This window comes from Porites lutea, chromosome 4 (genome assembly GCF_958299795.1).
Source record: "Porites lutea chromosome 4, jaPorLute2.1, whole genome shotgun sequence".
Lineage (NCBI taxonomy): Eukaryota > Metazoa > Cnidaria > Anthozoa > Scleractinia > Poritidae > Porites > Porites lutea.
Genome location: NC_133204.1, coordinates 5111076 through 5131755, shown reverse-complemented (window position 1 = coordinate 5131755; position 20680 = coordinate 5111076). Strand labels below are relative to the sequence as shown.

The following is a 20680-nucleotide window of genomic DNA, read 5'->3' as shown; positions in this document are numbered from 1 at the left end:
TATGTAACGACTTGGAGTCATGGCCTAAGGACTTTGCACTTTACCATAGAGTTAACGAATCGGTTATTTCTTCGAGAAATAATTATCAAGTTAACAATGAACAAAGATAACATCTCTTCAGACCAGTTTAAGTTTCCTAGTGTCATGGTAGTCAGCATTTTATCGCTGACCTCTCCAATCGCCTCGGGCTAAAACCGTTGCTTTTTAAATTTAGTTTATTTATAAACAAGGATCAGACACGCAGCTAAGAAAGGGGCCGGCGGAAAACTTTTAATAACAGCGGAGGTTTCAGAGATCTTCGAACAATGGCAAGATAGTTAGTATAAAGTAATTCGCTAGCTCGAACAAGGCATCTGACAGAAAGCATCATTAATGGTGAAGGGTACTTAGTAAAGCTGTAATGAAGGGAGTTAATTAAGCCGCGATTAACGGATTAAAATTGATTCTAAATTAAGTAGTATTCAACTTTTTTAAAAAAATGAATGCCGAGCCAGATAGTGGGAGAGAAATAATCTGTGACAACACACAGAGCGCTGGCTGTTTAATAAATTGCGTGAGACATGAATGTACAGGGGCACCCAACGAGAATATAGCTCAAAACCACTTAAACATAGCATTGTTAAACGTATTTTAGTATTTAGACGGTAGATATAGGCATATTTTTATCCCCAAAAAATTTTTCATCTGTTCGGATTTCCTAGCTGAAAGTCTAGTGATCCGAAAATTATAGGGATCAAAACTTACCTTTTCGAAAATTTCAGCCAGAAAAAAGGCTTCCGAAAATTCTAGGTGACCTTTTTAGGGTAAAAATCCTTTAAAAATAGGCAAATATACCATTTTTTGGATGTTCGAAAATCCTAGGAGAGGCAAGCAAGCAAGAAATTTTACAACAAATGTTTCGAAAATTCTAGATCTCAAATCGTCTTCCGAACAGATATTCTTCCGAAAATTGTCGTTGGGTGCCCCTGAATGTAGAATCCTGCACGCTACAAAGCGACGAGTTTTGACTCCGGTGAAATTAATCTGATGACAGCATATTTAGGAATTGAAAAGAAAAAGATAAAACGGTGATAATTCTATCTGAATGAACACAGTGCGAACCTAAAGTGACCCTCTATGAAATACTTGTATGATTATTGCTCCTATTTTTGTTTTTACGTATTTTTTGTTATTTAGTTTTCAGTGGAACCACGTAATACGGTCACCAATGGGTCAAAATACTGAGTTGGCCGTATTAATGGGTTGGCCTTGTTATCGGGGCAGGCTCAAATTTTCTGACGTGCGGGCCGTAGACAAATACACAGTACATCGCATTCGCAATTCTTGAACAACTGTTCTCGTTATCAAACGACCGGAATGGAGATATCGCGTACTGTAATTGAAAAAACTACTTAAGAATTCCCTTCAGTACATAAAGCACTTTTAAAATTCGGCTATAAAATGTTCTAAAATCGCAACAAGTGGACTTTACTGATGTGTACTGTAGTCTATAAAAAGGACAAGAACAGACTCAGACTACTGAAGTTGACTCCCGACAACTTGAACCCTCGCTAACTCGAACCAAAGTATTTCCCCCGGATTTCCTTCATACATTTACTGCTCCTGATTTACTGTAATTTTACCCTCGGTAACTCGAACCTCCCGCTAACCCGAAGTAAGTTTTTTTTCCCTTCAGCTCATTTCTCTACAATTTTACCCTCAATAACTCGAACCATGTTATAAGCGCGTGATAAGTCGGCAAAAGACCGTGTTCTGAAGACCGAAACTTTGAAATTATTTCAAAACAACGGAGTTAATTCTTTGTCTTTACTTTTTTTGTCACTCCAGTTCAAATCCAGTGTCCCTCCCATCCATTTGCTTATTTCCGGTTATTTGCTTCAAACCCCCGATAACTCGAACTTTTTCCGATTTCCTTAGAAGGTTCAAGTTTTCGTGCGTCGACTGTAGGTCAATACAACTGACATTTCAAAGGCATTTTAATTTTCTAAATTTCGAACAAATGGCCTTATTAATGGGGTGAAAGCATTAGAGATTCTATACTGTTTGGGATTTTAAAATGTGGCCGTTGGCCGTGGTAATGGGTGACCGCATCAACGGTTTTTTTGTATATGTATGGCTGTTTTACCGGGCCGAAAAAAAGTTGCCATAATAAAGAGGTGTCCGTATTACCGAGGTGGCCGTAAGGCGGGCCTCCACGGTATTCCCTCTTGCTTATTCCTGAGAGCTACATTGCAAGGGTTTTGTGGCCTTTTTTTCACGCTTTTTTAAGGGAAGAGGAGCAATATGCTCAGAGTTTTTTTTTCTCGCATGCGGCTAGTAGCACACGCTCCGCATATCACAGACTGGAAATTTTCAACTTTTCAGCAGTGGGCAAAATTGCGTAAAGAACTAGAAGCCTGGAGACCAGTTTGCCTATATCCGCTGAAAACAAATAATCTCGGCTCACATTACCCCACGCGCTTCTTTTCAATATGGCGGAATTTTATCTTCGCTACTATGTGGGTCATAAAGGAAAATTTGGCCACGAGTTTCTGGAATTCGAATTTCGACCAGATGGTAAGCTTGATCAGTCTTTTATGCAAGGAATTAAGTGGTTTTAGAATAGTCACATGGCTTATTTTCTCGTCTTCAGGTAAACTTCGGTATGCTAACAATTCGAACTACAAGAACGATGTCATGATTCGAAAAGAGGTAAGAGCTGGTATATGCCATTTATGTAACTTCACAAGTTTAATTCTTAGTTGTAACTGTAATAGCATAACTTCGATTAACCCGTAGTGACGTCATTTCTTAGGAAATACCGTACCGTTCAACTATATAAGCACTGAAGCAGAAGACTTGAAGACTTGACATAATTAATCTGCAATTCTGCAGAGCTTTAAGAAATTATAGTTACATGTAAGCTAAGAGAACTTGAAAAAGTACTTCAACACCTCCATATTTCACGTGATAATCGCAGTAACACATAGTAATGTGGTGCTGCGTTTGCGAATTCTGTAGCTTACCCAAGCTCTTTTCGAGTTAGAAGGTTAGCTTTTTGTTTGAGATTCTGGGCCCGGTTCCTGAAAGGCCGATTTGCTCCAATCCAGGATTAAAATTTTGTTCCACTTTCTGTATTTACCTTCCTATGCATTGCTTAGAGTAACATTTTGTGTTATCATTTCTTTTTTTCGAGGTAAAGAGACAACAGTATTTTGTAAGCTCTAGTTACATGTTCTTAGACAAGACCTTGCTTAAAACTTGGCTTAATCCTGGGTTAAACTTAACCATCTTTCGAGGAAACCGAGCCCAGGACGTTTTCTTGCTCGTTGGCTTATTTTAGATAACTCGCGCTTTTAAGAAGGAAATCTGAAATAATGGATGGGCAAACTGGCAAAATCAATATGCGAATTTCATGTCAAAATCTGATTTTTCTAGAGAGAAAAATATCAGGAATGTTTATTCCCTCTTGACTCCTGAAAATTTTTGAGCAGTAAATATACTGTAAGCTTACTTTTTCAGTCTTGTCCTGGCTGAGATATTCTGTGGTCAGGGAGATTTTCATGATTGGCCAGAAGAGATCAGAAGCAGTGAGTTAAGGCCCGGTTCAACAACAAACTTTTCATGTACTGAAGTTACCTAGTACCTATTTGGTCGACTAATGGGATGTAAGTTTGACAGTTGATTCAGAAGTCTAACTCAACTAGTCAGACTTAATTCTTTTTCACAATGTACAATGATGATCTACAATGCTAACCAGCCAAAATAAATTAAGGCAATTGATGCATTTGATTCAGCACATGAAAAGTTTGATGTTTGAAGTGAAGTTGCTCCACAGTCAAAATTCCCATGTAGGCCATTCGAACTTGATTCATGGGTTGACCCAAATTTGACGTGTTGGACTTTATTGATTCAAATGTCAATCTTTTCCTATACTTACTTGAAGGGATTAGGTTCGGTACATGGGAAGTACGATGTTTGAACTGGGCATAAGATGCTTCTGTAACTGATTCTGTAAGAATAACTGTCCTTCGTCGTCCCATTCTTGATGAAAACGTTGTCTGCAAAGACATTGCAAGTGAATTCCCAATAACTTAGCACTGGGTCTCCCAGGATGACTCTTATGAGAAAATTTTCTACAACAAATAAATTTCTTTCAAACAGGCATTTGTACACAAGGCTGTCATGGATGAACTAAAAAGAATCATAGAAGACAGTGAGGTTTGTAAATAATAATAGTAATGACAATAATGATAATGATGATGACAGTGACAGGGAAAACAGTGATGATAATAATAATAATAATAATAATAATAATAATAATAATAATAATAATAATAATAATAATATAAATCTTGAATTCCACAACAGTGTACTTAAAGCTTTGGAGAAACAACTATTTAGCAAAGCAAAAGGACACTCATGAAATAGATCAAACGAAATTGTCTTTATTTATAAAGAAATTACCTTTACAAGTACAACATGTTATGAGTAAAAAAAAACAGTGTGGACTACTTGTCTGCTTAAATTAGCCCTTAAATGGATGGGGGGTACCCCCCTCCCCCCCTCCCCCAATCTATCTATTTCCTGGCTAAGAGCAAAGAAATACAAAGACGCAGGATTCATAGGATACTTCTCTTTTTTTGTTTCAAGATAAAGAAGGGAAACACAACCATGAAATATCTCAACCCAGTTTAAGCCCAAAATGGTTGGCATTAAGTGGTTGTTTGATACCAGAATCTCTTAAAACCTTACCCGTTATGTTTTCAATGTCCCTTTATATCTTGTAAAGGAGAGTACCTCCTTCTTCCTTGAATAAATAAATTACTATCAGAACTAGAAATCAACACTGTAAACATGGCTACCTCATGTCAGTTTGCTTTGTATTGTAGATTACTATTTTCATTTGTTTATAGATTCTTCAAGAAGATGACAAACTTTGGCCACAACCTGACAGGGTTGGTAGACAAGTAAGTGTGAATGATTTAAAATATATTTCTTTATTACAATTCTATCTCAGGTCGAAAGGACCAAAAGTTTTCCTCAAAACAGGTTTGGCTTCTAAATTTTTTTTGTTGCAGTTTGTTTTTTGTAGGGAGGGATTCCCCTGTTTATTTTCCCCTGTATTACAAAACACTCTTAAAACGTCATAGCCTGCATTGCAGGCATATTTTTTTGGCAAGCAAAAGCTGCTTGTTTATTTTCATAATCCCATGGTGGCCATCTTTGATTCTATCACTGAGAAAGATTATGGAGAGTAGAAAAATTAACCCTCGAGGTAGGCATTAGAGTTCAAGAGAAGGAAATGGGGGAGGAGAGGGGTAAAAAATAACAAAGGATTTCATGCTTCAAATTTTGAAACAAATTTTGGTAAAAAAGTGCATACTATACACCAGTAAATACTGTATTGATTGAAGAAAACTTTGGAATTTACAGGAACTGGAAATTGTCATGGGTGAACAGCACATTTCATTCACAACTTCTAAGATTGGTTCCCTTATTGATGTCAATCAGTGCAAGTAAGTCACGTTATTTAAGTTATTTAATTATCTACAACTGTTCGTTAATTGTTGTTATTTCTGTGGTGGTCAATCATCATGAACCTGTGTGTTTTTTTTCTTTTTTTGCCCAATGCACCGTTTTTTTATGGATCCAAGTCAAGAGAAAAAAATAGAGATCAAGAGAGAGCGTGTGATTACAGTTTTTTGAGACAACACGTTTTTGGAAGCGTTCACTATTTTCAGGCTTTAGAAAAATGAAAAATCCCATTGGTCAAATGCGGTGGCTATACGCATGCTGCAAAATCCACCCCAAAACAGGGCTTGAAATTGTGACTGATACAGTCGCCAATGCAGCTAACATTTTCTCCCTGTTAACAAAAAATTCTGGCGACCAGATTTCTGTATGATTTAGATTTAAAATAATTGAAAAGAGTAAAGTTAAAACAAACATTTCATCTTATTGTGCTTTGCCCATGCTAAATTGCATAAACAAAGCCAGTTTACCTCCAAATTTATACCGACTTCTGTCAGGGATATTTTGTGTCGCTTCGCTTTCATATACTTCAACCATTGACATCAATACCATTTCATATAACTGACGCCTGAAAAAGGTACCTCTTTTGGGCGAAGCCTACCCGTATTGCCCATTATGAGGAGTACCCCCCACCATGTTTGTTTTAATTATGAATAGCCCTGTGATGCGATGCCAATTTATAATGGCTCTGAAGTAGAGCACAAATTTCTTCTTCTGCTCTCCCAGTGAAGGAACATATATTATAACATAGCCCGCGTGCTTGCCCTATATAAGTCCTATTGAGCCGCTATGAACAAAATCTTTATTTACGCACGCCTGTGCGTAAATAAGATGACGTGAGCATTTTGTTTTATCTGGCTGCAAAGTACAGTTGCCCAATTTTTGTATCAGCATTGACCTTTCAGGTCCTGATCCAACGAGCAGCAAAAATAAAGCCGAATTAAAACAAACTCGCAAGTTGCGCGTTTCGAAAATTTGTCGGAAGACCAGCTGCAGCAAATTTTGGCCAAAAGACATTCACTGGGAACAGAACAGACACCAACTGGTCATCAACAACACTTAAGGGTAAAATTTCCGTTTTTATTGTTGTTTTTAACTTTGTTATGCACTTCTGTTATCTCCGAACGATCCAACTGAAACAGGAAAATTTCTCTCGCAATAACACAAATTACACAAGAAGACATAAATTTATTACTCACAAAAACAACTGCTGCCAGGTCTTCTCAAGAAGCCGTAATGACCAGCCAATGCTCGTAAATGAAAATAAGTTTAAAGAAGGATGACAGTCGTCTTCGCTAAAAACATGTTTTCTGGATTTCGCCGAGCAAAACGTAAACATCTTTTCAGCAAATCCAAACCATACTCCACGACTTCTTACGAACATGTTAGTATTTTAACTTTAGGTGAACTTTGAGACTCTTTTACCTTTGTTTCTGCTTAGTTTCCATTGATCGTTAACGAATAAAGAAGCACATTTTCTTTCTCAGTTTTACAGAAAGAACATTTTCATTCAAACTAGACAATTGTGGCGTGTTCGTAATCAGCCAATAGAACCGTTTGTTATTGTGTAGCGTGTTATGAGAATTTTGTAGTTAATCGAAAAGCAAGCATTTCTGTCAGCTATGCTATAAAAGAATTTGCTCATGCTTTTAGCTGTGCGTATATCGAGTTATGGATGCACTTGGGAAGTTTGGAGAGCACTCCAGAAGCTAGAGTTGCACTCGGCTATCGCCTCGTGCAACTCTTACGCATCTTTTGTGCTCTCCAAACTTCCCGCGTGCATCCATAACTCGATATACGCACGCTAAGCATGAACAAATTCTTAATTATATTAACCCTACAATTACAGTTTGGCCACTGAAATTCTCATTGTGGGAAACAGCTAGGGCTGGAAGCAAGGTTTTAGCCAGAAGGGTGTACAGCCATCCTATGGATGCCCATTTTTGGAAGAAATACAAGGAAAATTCACTTAACCTCTTATAATTTTATGGGAAAACATGCCTTCCGGTTGGCCAGTTTTCCATGTCTGGCTAACAGCCTGGCTGAAAGGATGCATAGTCTCTACTGTAGTGCGAAATGTTTTATGCAGTTTATGTTTTTGCTCAACATAATTTGGTCTGACAAGCATTCCATTTTCATACTGGTTACTTCCAGTTATTGTTTACAAGGTATTTTCTACCCAGTGAGAGTTGTCCATAGCATAATGAAACATCCCTACACAAAGACCAGTCATATATGACCTTTGCAATCTTGGTTCCACATTGAGGTCTAGACAAGAATCTGTGTATTACTTTGCAGATGGTAATCACTAGGGTAAATTTCGTGTTTGATGCAGGCTACTTTTTAATGTGCTAAGGTTATTTCTTTTTTTAAATTTTTTTGCAGGGATCCTGATGGCTTGAGATGTTTTTATTATTTAGTTCAAGATCTCAAGTGCATGGTGTTTTCTCTGATTGGGCTTCATTTCAAGATCAAACCCATCTAAATGATCGCTCATGTAACTTCCCAATCATGAACTCTATTTAAGTGTTTTTTAGTTTAATACCTCCTAGTTGCTTGTCAAAAAATGCCTTGTGTAAGTTTGTTGCGAACTGACTTTTTGCCTTTGAAATTAAGGTACTAAGAATGTTCTTGCATTGAATGTCATCATTCAGAACAGTTTTTCCTCTTGAAATAAGTTTTTTGTGCTACATGTTATATCTCACTCTTCTTGCCATCTTATACACAAGTTAGCTTGCAAATTTGCTAACTTTTCTGGCTGTAAAAACGCATGCCTTTGCAGGCTCTACACAAGACTACTGTTGTAGATTTCTTTGACCATGCCAGTCAGAAATTCGACTAAAATTCTTCTATTCTCCCACTTTTTATGTTGATGAAATCAAAATGACTTCTATCTTGTGCATGTTGTTTTTAACCCTGGTTTATACTATCCATTTGACAGTTAATTTCTAAGTCATTATCCACTGTTGAATAGAAAAGCAAGAGTGTTTTCAAAATGTCTTACAATTAGTGCATTTAAGAGGTGTAAGACCTGCCTAAACAGTAATTCAACAGGGTTATTGAACAGTTTTAAAACTAGAAGTCTTTGTATCTGAATGGAAACTCATTAAACTTTCATTTCTTATAATAACTCATCTTTTTCTCCCCACCCCTCCTCTCTGACAGACAGTGTCTTGCGTATATGGCTATATACATGGTTCGTACAATCTTGAAAAAGTCTTGAATTTTAGTAGTCGTCTTGAAAAGTCCTTGAATTTGGTTAAGGTCGTGAAAAGTCCTTGAAATTTACAACCTTGTCGACGCCAGACACCTTTTTCTTTAGAATAAGATTATTTTGCCGAGGAAAATTTGGCTCATCCTCGGTGTAAGAACCTGAAAAACTCACCGGTAACGTAAAAAATTTTTTGTGGATGAACAACTATTTGTTTCTTTATTTCAAATGCTATGTCTTTACCTTAAATGTGATTTCAAGTCATACGCAGTCATTTTGCAAAGTCGTCGTTGCAAGAAGTAGTACCAAATAATGTGTTCATCGATGGCCGCGGAAGTAAAAGTCGTAAATGACTCGGCCATGACGTGTTTTAGCCAAAACGGTGATAATGGAGGTTGAAGAATGCCGATTTATTAAATAAATCTTAGTCCTTGAAAACTGTAATTTGTGCTTAAAAAATCCTTGAAATGTCCTTTGAATTTGTTTGTTTGGAGTTGTATTAACCACATATATACCTTAAATCCTCTATTAAGTTCCGCGGGGGGGGGGGGGGGGGGGTTAATATTAATGAAGACGCGGGGCTCATTTGAGAAGGGGTCTTATTTTAATTAGAAACGACGATGGTATCAGTTGTCCGTAAAGAGCTAGAAGCTCAAGTGCCAGAAGTTTCAGGTCATGCAGCCGAGGATCAGAATCAAATCCGAACTTCTAGTTAGTAAATAAACCATCCCGGATCAGTCCACACGAAGTTTTACAGTCGTGATTGGTTAATACAGCCTATCATTTATTACTTAGTGAAGAATAATGAGGGCAGGGCGAGGGGGGCGGGGGGCTTAATAGAGAGGGGGACTTATCAACTTTCTTCCCCTGAAAAGGGGGACGTATTTAGGGGAGGAGGCTTATTTGAGAGGGGGGTGGGGGCTTAATAGAGGATTTACGGTATATGAAAAAGGAAAGAAGAAAGATACACAGAAAGAAGGGGGAAATGTCAATAAGTCAGCGACAGAAGTTAAATCGACCCAGAATTTCAGCGCCTTGGCAATGCGCGGTCCTCGATTTTGGACTAAACAAAAGATACCCCACCTTTTTTCCCCACTGTTAGATGCATAACATGTGGACAATCTTGTTCCCATACCTGGGTAAAATAATCGATGAGCCCTGGGAAAAAATATAAACACAGTCAAGTCCTTCGAAAGATCGTGTGGTTTTAATATCTAAGAAGTCTCCAGACAACTAACTTGTTATGGCCTTTTTGTGGTCGTATTTAATTTGAATTAAATTTATAGATCCTTTTAAATGTTAATGTCTTTTGACTTTCAGTGGTACAACACTTAAGAAATTTCCAACCTTAAGCTAGCCCAAATAGAACTGCTTCTTCAATGGATTACAATATTTCTTCTCCCTTATTCTTTAATGCAAGCTAATGCATAACTGATTTCTCTAGGAATACGAAGAGAAATTTCCACGACCATGTTTATTTTATCATCATCGTTTTGAATACTCTAGCAGCAGAAAAAAATACAATATCATCAACGAGTTTTTCTCAAAAATCTTATAATCATTTCTAAAGTACAGGGTATCTGTGTTCCTCCAGGAGATTTTAATGAAATACATTCTCATTTGTTTTATTTTAATATCGAGCACAATATGAGGCTTTTACTACGTGTCAAAACCTGCCAATCACAAAAGAATACAACGGTATAAGCCGCTAGAGTCCGGACAGCAATTAGGAGAAAACAAAGATAATGAATTTACCAGTTCTTGCCAGGTAGTGCACAAATTTGGCATGACGTTTTCAGTACTCTGCCATCTAGAGGAAGAAATAAGAAAACTCTGCTGACTTACGAAACCGTGACTGTAATGGTGGAGAGGTTGAACTTTGCGTTCTTTGTGTTAGTTAGTTTTTCCGCTGTCTTTGAAATGTCCAGGTGTAGAACACACAGATACAACCGAAACGGTAAGCATTTTCTTGATTCAGTTCCAAATGCGCCTAGCAAATCTCGCGTTATCTTGAAATCTTTAAGTTCTTTTTTGCAGAACAATTTTTAGCGAATATTAGAAGTAGGCTTGCATTGAACTTGTCGAAACTTAGATATAGTTTTATGCTGTATGTTGAGAAAAAATTATACCTAACAAACCGCGAGGGATGAGAGTGGAAATGAAAGAGAAAGAACTGACAGTGAGCAAAAAAATCGCCAAACAAAAAACAGAAGACCATAACACAAATATCTTTCATAGGTGTTTCAATCTATTTTCGCGTTCTGCCCCAGAAAATTGGGAAATTTCAAAGCCCTAAAATGCGAGTTTCAGCGTTCTGGGGGCTAAATTTGAGGACAAAACACCTGACAAAAAAGCGTGTTTTTCATTCAAGAAAATGTAGCTTTTAATTTATCAGTCACACAATCAAGTCATACAAGCAATGAACAAATGATGAGAACTAAATTACGTACTTTTGCACCTAAACAAATTCTGCGTGAACCTATAAAGAAACTTGTGAAAAAATGACTGAAATATAGAGTTCACATCACCAAAGCATAACGTAAAACCAGTGTGCCTTTATGAAAACATATCATTGATACGTTATCATTCATATTTTGTGATTTATTTTTCGTTCACAACGTTATTCAAACTAGTTGCTTCTCCTTTCTAGCAAAAAAGTTGCCGACCTATATGAGCAAAGTAGCCGACGCGTTTCGTCGGCCGTCGGTGTTTATTGAAACTTCTGAGAACGAAATATCAGATTTCCTTACCCTTTCATATACCTGATGCTTGAAACAGGTAACCCTTTCGTGCGGAGCCTCGCGGTATTGGCCGGTATAGGTACCCCCGGGTTTATGGAGATGTCCGTGTGGTGGGATTGGATTATTAGGAAGATTTAGCAAAGACAATATCCTTAGATGTAGAATCAAACTGTAATAAACAAAATTTAATTTCCTACAGTAAATGAATCGATGGTCGACAAAATTGGAATTGGTCCAACAAATGCCAGTTCAAATGCCTCATCGTCTGCAAAGAGGCTGTATTTAGCTCAGTTTTTGGAAAGTGCTATAGAGTGGAGGGAGGTTTTTACCAACCAGTACAGCCCTGCCTACATTGAAGAAGTGTCAGCGATGGAAAAGTTGCTTGAGATGGTGTTTAATGCTTCTTCTGATATCAAAGGCTGGAATGTCTTTGAGTTGTCCAAGTGGTCAACTAACGTAGGTTTTGCTGTTAAATTCAGCGTACACGTGGAAACGTCCAGGAACTTCTCAATTCAACAGCTGGCTATTATCCTGGAGGACGTGATGAAGACCGGCATAATAGGAAGTACAGTGTATAAAATATATTTATGGGAATTGGATTCAGATTCAGATTGGATAGCGAGTCACGAGTCCACAGCGTCTGCTACCCTTGCTCTGGGAAAAACAACAGCATTATCACCGATATTAACCATTCTTCCGGAGTCAATAACAGAGTTGTCAACTTTCACCGTAGCCGACTCCTTGCCTGTTTTAACGACATCTCAAATGTCATCCTCCGAGTTAATACCGCACGGAAGACCAACCATATCAAACGCCTCTCCAGTTTCGATATCAGCAGCGCCAACCTCCATCAGGATATTAAGCAGAAGCGTTCATTCGATTCATATCCCTGAATCTGACGGCATCACGACAAAAAGACCATCAAGTGTTAGAACGTTCAGCGTTTCCATGAAAATCGGCCTTTACAAATATGATCAAGAAATGGCCAACCCACGAAGTGAAATTTTTCAGAAAACGGCTTACGAGATCGAAAGCGCCCTCAGAAATATTTTCCTGAAACAACTGAGCAACTTCGTTGCAGTAAGAGTATTCAAGCTGGAGCAGGGAAGTGTCATCGTGTCATACAATGTTCACCTGGCCTCGTCCTCTAAACAAAAGTCGTCTGACGTGCAAAACATCATCACAACCAACGCAGAAAATGGTGAGCTGCAGCGTTTCAAGGTTAGTGGTGTGGTTGTTACACAGGTGGAAGATGACAAAAGCAGTGACAATGGATCGACTTCTACATTTATCTACATTTTGTGTGGTGTGGGAGGCCTCCTGGCTATTGGCATAATCGTTCTGGTAGTTTCCAAGGTGAGATTAGGAAAAAAGGTTTGGTTGTTGTTTTTAAAAGTAAAAAGAACATAATTCTTAATTAAGGCTAGGTAAAAGCCCTAGAATGGTGAATAACTTCGAGTTGCACTCTAAGGCGGAGTTTTTGCACTTGTTGTGTTTCTAACGATTTATCGTAGAAAAATCAGGAAAAATCAACTACACAGATTTACGAATAAACAAACGAGCGAAAAACAAAAACACGAATCAATTCGTCAAACACTTTGTTCAAAAGTGACAACAAAAGGTCCGAGCCCTTGATGACGAGTAACTTAGGTCCTAGTGCCCGCGCGCCTGTAAATTTAACAGTAAATAAACTTTCAGATCGGAACATGTTGAAAGCCCAGTAGTAGTCAGCACAAAGTCAGACACAAACCTCGGTTAAAACGCATGCTGTCTTCAGACAAGTTTTCTTGTTAAACAGGGTTGAAAGAGGAGTTAAACGAAACTATTACCAGGAACCGATTCCATTACCTAATCTGGCTCAATTCAAGTCGGGAGGCTAGATACTTTTTCTGGCCAATTTATTAATAACAGCCACTATCAACCAAAGCGAACCATTCAAAACGGAAAGCAAGTATGCACAGCCGCTGCCAAGCGTGGAAAAACCGGCTTGTCATGCGTGAATCAGGATTCAAGTTATCTCGTTTCCAGAGGCCGTGTTAAAGTGGTAATTAAGGCTTCTGGAGGCGAGAACGGCGGGGGAAAGGATGTGGCTTATACTTATTCTGTTGTTGTTGTTTTTTTATTATTTCGTTTCAGTATCGAGACTGCAGAAAAAGGAATCAGGTTCGCACCATAAGTTCAGACGCTATGGCTGATACGAACATGTGATTATGTGAACAAATAATGAAGCCTACTGAAAGTCGTCTATTAACGCCTTTAATAACTAGCCTGCGTAGCTGGCGGTATTGTGTAGTAGTCGAGTGAGATTTGGCGGCGGAGCCGTCACGAGCGGCGAAGCCGCGAGAAATACCGCCTGCCAGAGAACCATGATTTTTCGAATGCCGCCCACTTTTGTCACGTTAGCTGATCCCAATTAAATCAGCCAATCAAAGAGAAATTAGTTTAGAAATAAGCGTTGACAGGCTAAACACGACTCCTAAGCTCGTGACAATGTGAAACGTGACCTTGTGAGTTTGCTTGAACAGAGGTTTTTTTTTTATTTTCTCGGCTCTCGCTCGAAGGTTACTAGCACTACACAGTGCATGTATCATTCTAAACTTTGACTGAGTAAATCTTTTTTTGCAACACTAGGCTTAACATTAAAAGGCCATGAAGCTGGTTTGTTACATGCATACTGAGTAACCATTTCCGGTGGTTTATTCTTCTGTAGGTGTTCCTGATAGGATTTGATCTCAGATGCAGTTGTAAAGTGTTTTAATTTTCTTTGACCTTTGTTTCTTACGGCTAAATTAAGACAATTCCAGCGCTGTGAAGTTTAAAGACGCCATTTCGGCAATTTGGTCATCATTTATGCTCTTTCTAAAGCGGAAATCACAATCACTTTACATGTACGTCTTCTCCAGTTTGCCATCTGCTCCCTAAATTGGGAAATATACGCGAAGGCTCATCTAACATGATTGACATATGTATGGCCCTCGACCAATCCGTTTCCCCGCACACTGGTGTGCGGACCATTCAAAATACCGGGGTTTTCTGGCAGACGGTATTTCAACCGCCTCGTCCCTACTCCTTTTTTTTGGAACACGGCTCCACCGCCAAAACTTTAATCTCGCACCCACACAATACCGCCAGCTACGCAGGCTATTACTAACTAGATGAATATTTTTATTTAATCAGAGGTTAGACAAATAGACGTTCCACAACAACTTGTTTAGAGCATGTGTGGGACATTGGGAACAGGCGAATCTTTGCTGACGCAGCCATTGCCTACGTTTTTCCTCACTAGCATACTAGTCTATACAAACCGTATATACAAACTAAATTCAAAAGTTGAAAGAGTTTATTAACCAGAACAATTGGTGGGGTTTTCAGCTCTTTGCAAGCGATATTGAAGGAAATAGCAGCTATCGAAAACTTCGAAATTGCTGGGTGCAAAAAAAATTAATGAACCATACATTCTTTGTAAAATTTCCAGTTTTTAAATCTTTAAAAGAGATTTTCTCCGAAACCATTCGGTATACCGGGCTTAAATTTTCAGAGATAACTGAAATTGTTATGCTCTTTCAATATTCAAAACCTTAAGTTTTATCAGCTTCATCAGGTAATGATGAGCATATGTTATGAGGAAGAAATGTAAACAAAGATTCGCCTATTCCTGGCGGCCTTTCATTATCGTCAGTAATTTCTTCGATCACCCGCTGTCCCCGTCAAGTCCCGCTGCGTCCATTTACTCTCGATAGCCAGGTTAATTTAGCAAAGACAACGCCTCGACAGTGACGTTGGCGCTCTCAGATGAACCGTTCATGTTGCCGGCCCACAAAACACCTTGGTTGACCCTCGAAAGGTGGGTGGTGTTGACCGGTTTTTCCTTCCTTTAGGCCATCCCCTTTTTTTCTTCGCTTACCATCGAATTCGTTTCCTGATATTGGGTCGGTCGGTCGGATTGAAAAAAAAAAACCTACAAAAAAAAATCACAAGAAGTCTCGGAATAGTAGGCCCTTGTACCCCAGGACGACGTTGAAAGTTAACATTCACATATTTGGATTAACAAAATGTACAATATACTGTGAAAACTGTTCATGTTTTTGTTCCTGTTTTTCTCTATGCTGCCTACTATGCTCATTTTTCAGATTAAAAGAATTATTTCAAGTGAAAAATGGTGTAACTACGTCGTTACTTTTTTTTTTTTTTTCTGAAAATGCCAAAAATTTGGTCGGTCGGACGAAGGTAAACGGCCTTAGAAGTACAGTGAAATTAACGTATGACCAAAATGATTTTTAAGTCAAATACACCGTTTAGTGTCAGAACACCAGGACCTTCTACCGGACGAAGGCTGCTCTTGTTGTAATCAGCCGAAATTTTCTATGACTTTTCACTTTCAAACGTAGCAAACGTGCAGATTTTAAAGCGCTCTTTCCAGTCGTATTCACTAACAAGTCCCCGTCAAAGTTCAAAAAACCATGGAAGAGTCTATACATAGATCTGTACATTAGCTTACATTGACCTCAGTGTTTTCATGTATGGAAATAAAAAGTTTAATAGTACGGAAAATAAAACTTTAATACATCAAGCAAATTAACTAAAAGGGGAGAACGTTTACCAATAAAGTGCAAATAATGTTACCTGGTATCGTTGTTTTTCTTTCTACGATGTTTCAGCGCGACTTGAGAAGTATAACATCATCTGACCTGAGAGAGAGAGAACTTTTATTATTAAAATTAAAATATTGCGTTTGTCACTTCAAGAGCCTCGCTATGCATGGGTACCTGCAGGCGTCGTTTTCGAAGCGCGTTTTCAGCGAAATTGTCGTAATATCAAGAATTGTTTGGGGTTGTAACGCTACTACCGAGCTCAAGCAAACACAACGAAGACGACGGCAAAGAGAAAATAAAAAGGAATAGGTTGTACAAACAAAACAAAAACTCTGAACGAACAACACACTTTTTTGCATATTTCACGACTTATACTACAGACCAATACCTTGTCAAACTTGATCTGAATATGGCAATGCGATGGTCGCTATAATCTCTAAGATCGTCTTTTCATCAATAGCGATCGTCACGACTTCGATTTTGTCGGCGATACCCGTACAGAGTCTGACGTCACCGGCCAGAAAATTCTGAGCTTTTGCCTTTCTTGCCTGTCTAGTACTGCCAAAGTATCAAAGCATCAGGATCCATCAGCTCGTAACACTGAATCATCGCACTGTGAACAAGGATCATACCGGTTGCTGAAGCTTTGCTTGCAACCCGCCTTTTTTTCTTAAAATCTGTCCAGTTCTTATCCAAGCCAGCGAGATTGCAAACAACGACGCTTTTATTCCACAAATATCCAGAGCGTTGCCAAGTGCCAAGTGTTTCTCTCAGACACTGTTTTATTTCTGTCTTTCCTGTACATGTGTTTTTTTGTTCCCGCGTTTTCTCACAAATATTTAGAGAACCAATCAGAGTAGAGATAAGAACAACAAATCCACTGCATCATGGGAAATTTGGCACATCAGTCTCAGGTGATGCTGTAAGAGTGTAGGCCGTTCAAGGCTTCTCTGTTTTGAAAATTCTGCCCATTTCTTCAAATAACTCAGAAGGTTTCTGGAAACACGGCGTCTAAGATATACTTTAGTCAAGCTAAAGACTGCCTGTCTGCCGAACTTCGGTTCCAGTTACGGAGTTATTCCACAAAACATCAACATGGCCTCAGCTCAGAGTTTGGAATCTGACAAATTTAGCAATGTAAGTAAGGATTTCTCCTTCTCCAACATATTGATTTGGTTTTCGTTATTCTGTTGGGCAGTTACTTGTTTTAGATATAATCTAACTTCAAGTTTTAAATTTTGGCTTCATGATTTTCAATTAAGTAAGTCAAAGAGTTCACTCACTTTTAATTTTAGCTTGCATGTTGTTTGATCAGTGGTATTGTGCAGTCTCACATATGTAGTGTGTTTTTCATGATCAAGAGTACGTTATCTGAAATTTAACTATCCACTGGTAGAATACATCATCTTACTGGTGCCTCATAGCTCTGAAAAAACGTGTAGTATTTTACGTATAGATATTATCAACAACAACGCCACATTGTGCCGTTGCTGTGAAAGAAGAATCTATTGACCTATGAGGCTGTACGGAAATCTTTAAAACCGAGAATTTTCTTAATTTGCCATCCCTCAACCGACCTATTTTGGAATTTCTTTTTTGATTTAAGAGTACAAGACCCGTCTGTGAAAACAGACTTGGTTTATGGCTCGGGCATTTGTCATCCTGTCGGTCCCGGCGGGGGGAATTTGTCACAACACCTCTGCCGGGGCTGGGGCATTTGTCATTCTTCTTGAAGTGGTTAACGCTGTTCCTTTTTCAATATTTCATTAAAAAATATGCCTGTTTAGATAGCTTTGGATATTTATGTAAAGAATATTTTTTTATAAAAAGTATGCCTATTTAGATAGCTTTAGATATTTATGTAAAGAATATTTTTGAGGGGTATTTTTGGCATCCATCCAAGAAATTGCTTCCCACTATCGTGAAAAACAATCAAGATAAGGTCTGAAGAGTTTAAAGGAAAAGTCACTTTCTTAATGCATGATTGGCTGAAGCAGAAAGGCCTAGAAAACTCTGCCAGATACTCCAAAAGGTAATATCTAAAACTTTGTGTATTGTACAATCAATGCGAAAATAGTTGTCACATTGATATGCTGACAAAATATTTCCCTGATGCGAAAGTACTCATGTAAAGTGTGTCAGTGGTTTGTTTATCAAACACTATATTAAACAACTTCAAAAATAAGAAAGGCATCATTAAAATTATTCTAATTTATAGTTCTGTCATTGAGATTAATCAGATCAATGACTATGATCTTTTTGCAATAATTATAATTAGTGTCTAGGAATGACTTGCATGGGGTGCTTCACATATGAGTTTGATAAGATTATTACAGATTTTCCACAAATACAGTGGAACCTTGATTTAACAGACCTCTATATAACCAAGTCCTTGGTATAACAAACAAGTTTCTTCAGCCCGACCAAAAATTACAATTAAATGCATGGAACAAAACCTTGATATAAGGAACCTCGATTTAACTAAATCCTCGTTATAACGAACACAATCCAGAAAAAAAAAATGTAAAATATACCTTTATATAATAAACAAATGTTAACATGTGACCAAAAGGTAGCTAAAGATGAATGTGAAACAGACCAACGAGGATATAATTTGTGTGCAAAGTAGTTTTAAGCAGTTTTGTTTGCTTGTTCTTGTGTTTCTAGTGCCATAGTTATGTACAGCTCCGAACTGAGACAATAGCTTCGTATCCAAATGTTTATAACGGAAATTGTTAAGAGCCAGAAATGTTGGGTGTTGGAAATCAATCATTAACTATACCTTGATATAACGACCATTTTGCTTGTTTCCTCCAAATTGAGTAAATCAAGGTTTTCGATATAATGAACTCACGATATAACGAACAAATTTTCCCAGTCCCCTGGCACTTCGTTCCAGAGAATACATGTACAGTATATTTCCTAACCCTTCAGGTCCTTGACAACTTACATTTTTGTGATGACTCACCTTGCTCATATCAAATGTTAACTGTAGTTATATGTATTAAATCAGGCAGAGAAGAAACTCGGTGATAATTCCAGGACATGTACCTTGTGCAAGCGTTACAACCTCAGCAGAAACAGCTCAACTGGTAAATGAATTCTAAGCACTTGGTTAAGTGTTGTTTTATCCCATTTCCCTTGCCCCCTGCATGCTTGTGTGCCTGTCGAGAATTTATGGGCATTATAGCTCCTGAGGGGGTTGGAGTACTCCCTTACATGTATATAAGCTATAAATTATAGGTATGTTGCACCCAATTTAGGTAAGCACCATTTCTGTCTGAAAATGGGTATACACTTTGACCATTTTTGGTCTGGAATCAGGTTTGGTTTTTAACGGAGCTACTGAAGTGCATGAATGAGAAAGAAAAAATATAATTCGAAATAGATTTTAAAAATTCTTTCTGATGGCATTCTTAACTAAGTAATGATGACGTAATATTTATTTCTGAGAGGCCAAGCCTGAAAAGATGTATGAATTTTAGAGGCCAGGTCTGGAAAGGGATGTGGAAAATGAGAACCGGGCGGCACACCCACCCATTCAAGCAGCAGATTTGATTAGAGCAACACAACTAAATCAACAAAGGGTTGTTATTTTGAATTTTCAAAATCCTAAAATGTGAGTTCCAGACTGTCGGATAAAAGAGCATGTTTTTCATTCAAGAAAATGAGCTTCAGTTTATCAGCCACACATTCCTTTAAGCAATTAACAAATGATGATAACTTAATTACGTACATTTGCACGTGAACAAATTCTGCCTAGAAATCTACATGTATATAAAAAATGTAAAAAAAATGGTCAGTTGTTGGTGCTTATAAGGGAGCTGAAGCAAAAATGTTTCTGGACGACGCATGTCAAGCAGATGTGAGGCCTTTTCCCTTTTAATAGTATACCTTGATGCTACCAAATGTGTCTTGCTAAGTATCTTTACTCTTACTGAGACAAATTGCCAGAAAAGTTGGGAAAAGTTGCTTCCCAGTAACATAAAACGGCCACTTCCGGTTGACATGCGTCGCTCAAAAACGTCTCTGCTTAAGTTCCCTATTGAAACCCCTGCACAACCCCCTCTCTCCCCCACCCCCCTTTGCTCCTTAAGAAAAGCATCCACATGTAGCTAAATACTAATATACTTTGAACCCAGTTCATATGTGGCTGAGCATGGATACCAGGGATAGAGAGAGACAGTTAAAACATGTGAAGAACTGCATTTTGACTCCATTCTTGTTTGGAAAGAGAATGAATTACTCTTCAAAGGCAAGTGTTTAAACTCAATTCTTTGTAACTCAACTTATCTTTCAAAGTGTTTTGGAAGGGACTGAAACTACATTCTTGCTATATTGGAAGTGATTCTGTATGATTTCAGGGTATAAGTGGGTATAACAGTTTTTCCTTAGGTCTAGGTCCCCATCTAGGCATAATTCTTTTAACTCAAAGAGGAGCTATGCCAACAGGAAATAGTTTTCATCTGAAATATTTTTCATGATAATATTATTGCTCAGCAGAAGTTTTCTGCATTGAGAGTTTCATTATCCAATTATTTAAGGAGAGCATTTTTGCCCAGAACCAATAAAGTTAACAGAAACTTATAATATACGAAGTACATTAATTAATTAAGGAGTAG

At 38.0% G+C, this 20680-nt stretch overlaps 1 protein-coding gene and 1 long non-coding RNA gene across 2 annotated transcripts; both read left to right on the top strand.

The window, feature by feature from the left end:
• Positions 1–2425: 2425 nt before the first annotated feature.
• Positions 2426–8644, top strand: LOC140933995 (protein mago nashi homolog). Its single transcript, XM_073383683.1, has 6 exons — positions 2426–2556; positions 2633–2691; positions 4144–4200; positions 4896–4949; positions 5416–5498; positions 7900–8644. Exons 1-6 carry the CDS (start codon positions 2472–2474, stop codon positions 7997–7999), a joined length of 438 nt encoding a protein of 145 aa, XP_073239784.1. The 5' UTR covers positions 2426–2471; the 3' UTR covers positions 8000–8644.
• An 8332-nt stretch (positions 8645–16976) lies between these two features.
• On the top strand, positions 16977–20642 carry LOC140935031 (uncharacterized). Its single transcript, XR_012165161.1, has 3 exons — positions 16977–17195; positions 19072–19150; positions 20201–20642. It is a non-coding gene; the product is annotated as an uncharacterized lncRNA (long non-coding RNA).
• The last annotated feature ends 38 nt before the right edge of the window (positions 20643–20680 follow it).

Bases quoted from the DNA above. Each gene is read 5' to 3' on its own strand.
- LOC140933995 (XM_073383683.1), top strand. From the start codon at position 2,472: ATGGCGGAATTTTATCTTCGCTACTATGTGGGTCATAAAGGAAAATTT. The intron at 4,201-4,895 runs GTTTGTAAATAA...ATTTGTTTATAG, and splicing joins GAATCATAGAAGACAGTGAG to ATTCTTCAAGAAGATGACAA. The intron at 5,499-7,899 runs GTAAGTCACGTT...ATTTTTTTGCAG, and splicing joins ATTGATGTCAATCAGTGCAA to GGATCCTGATGGCTTGAGAT.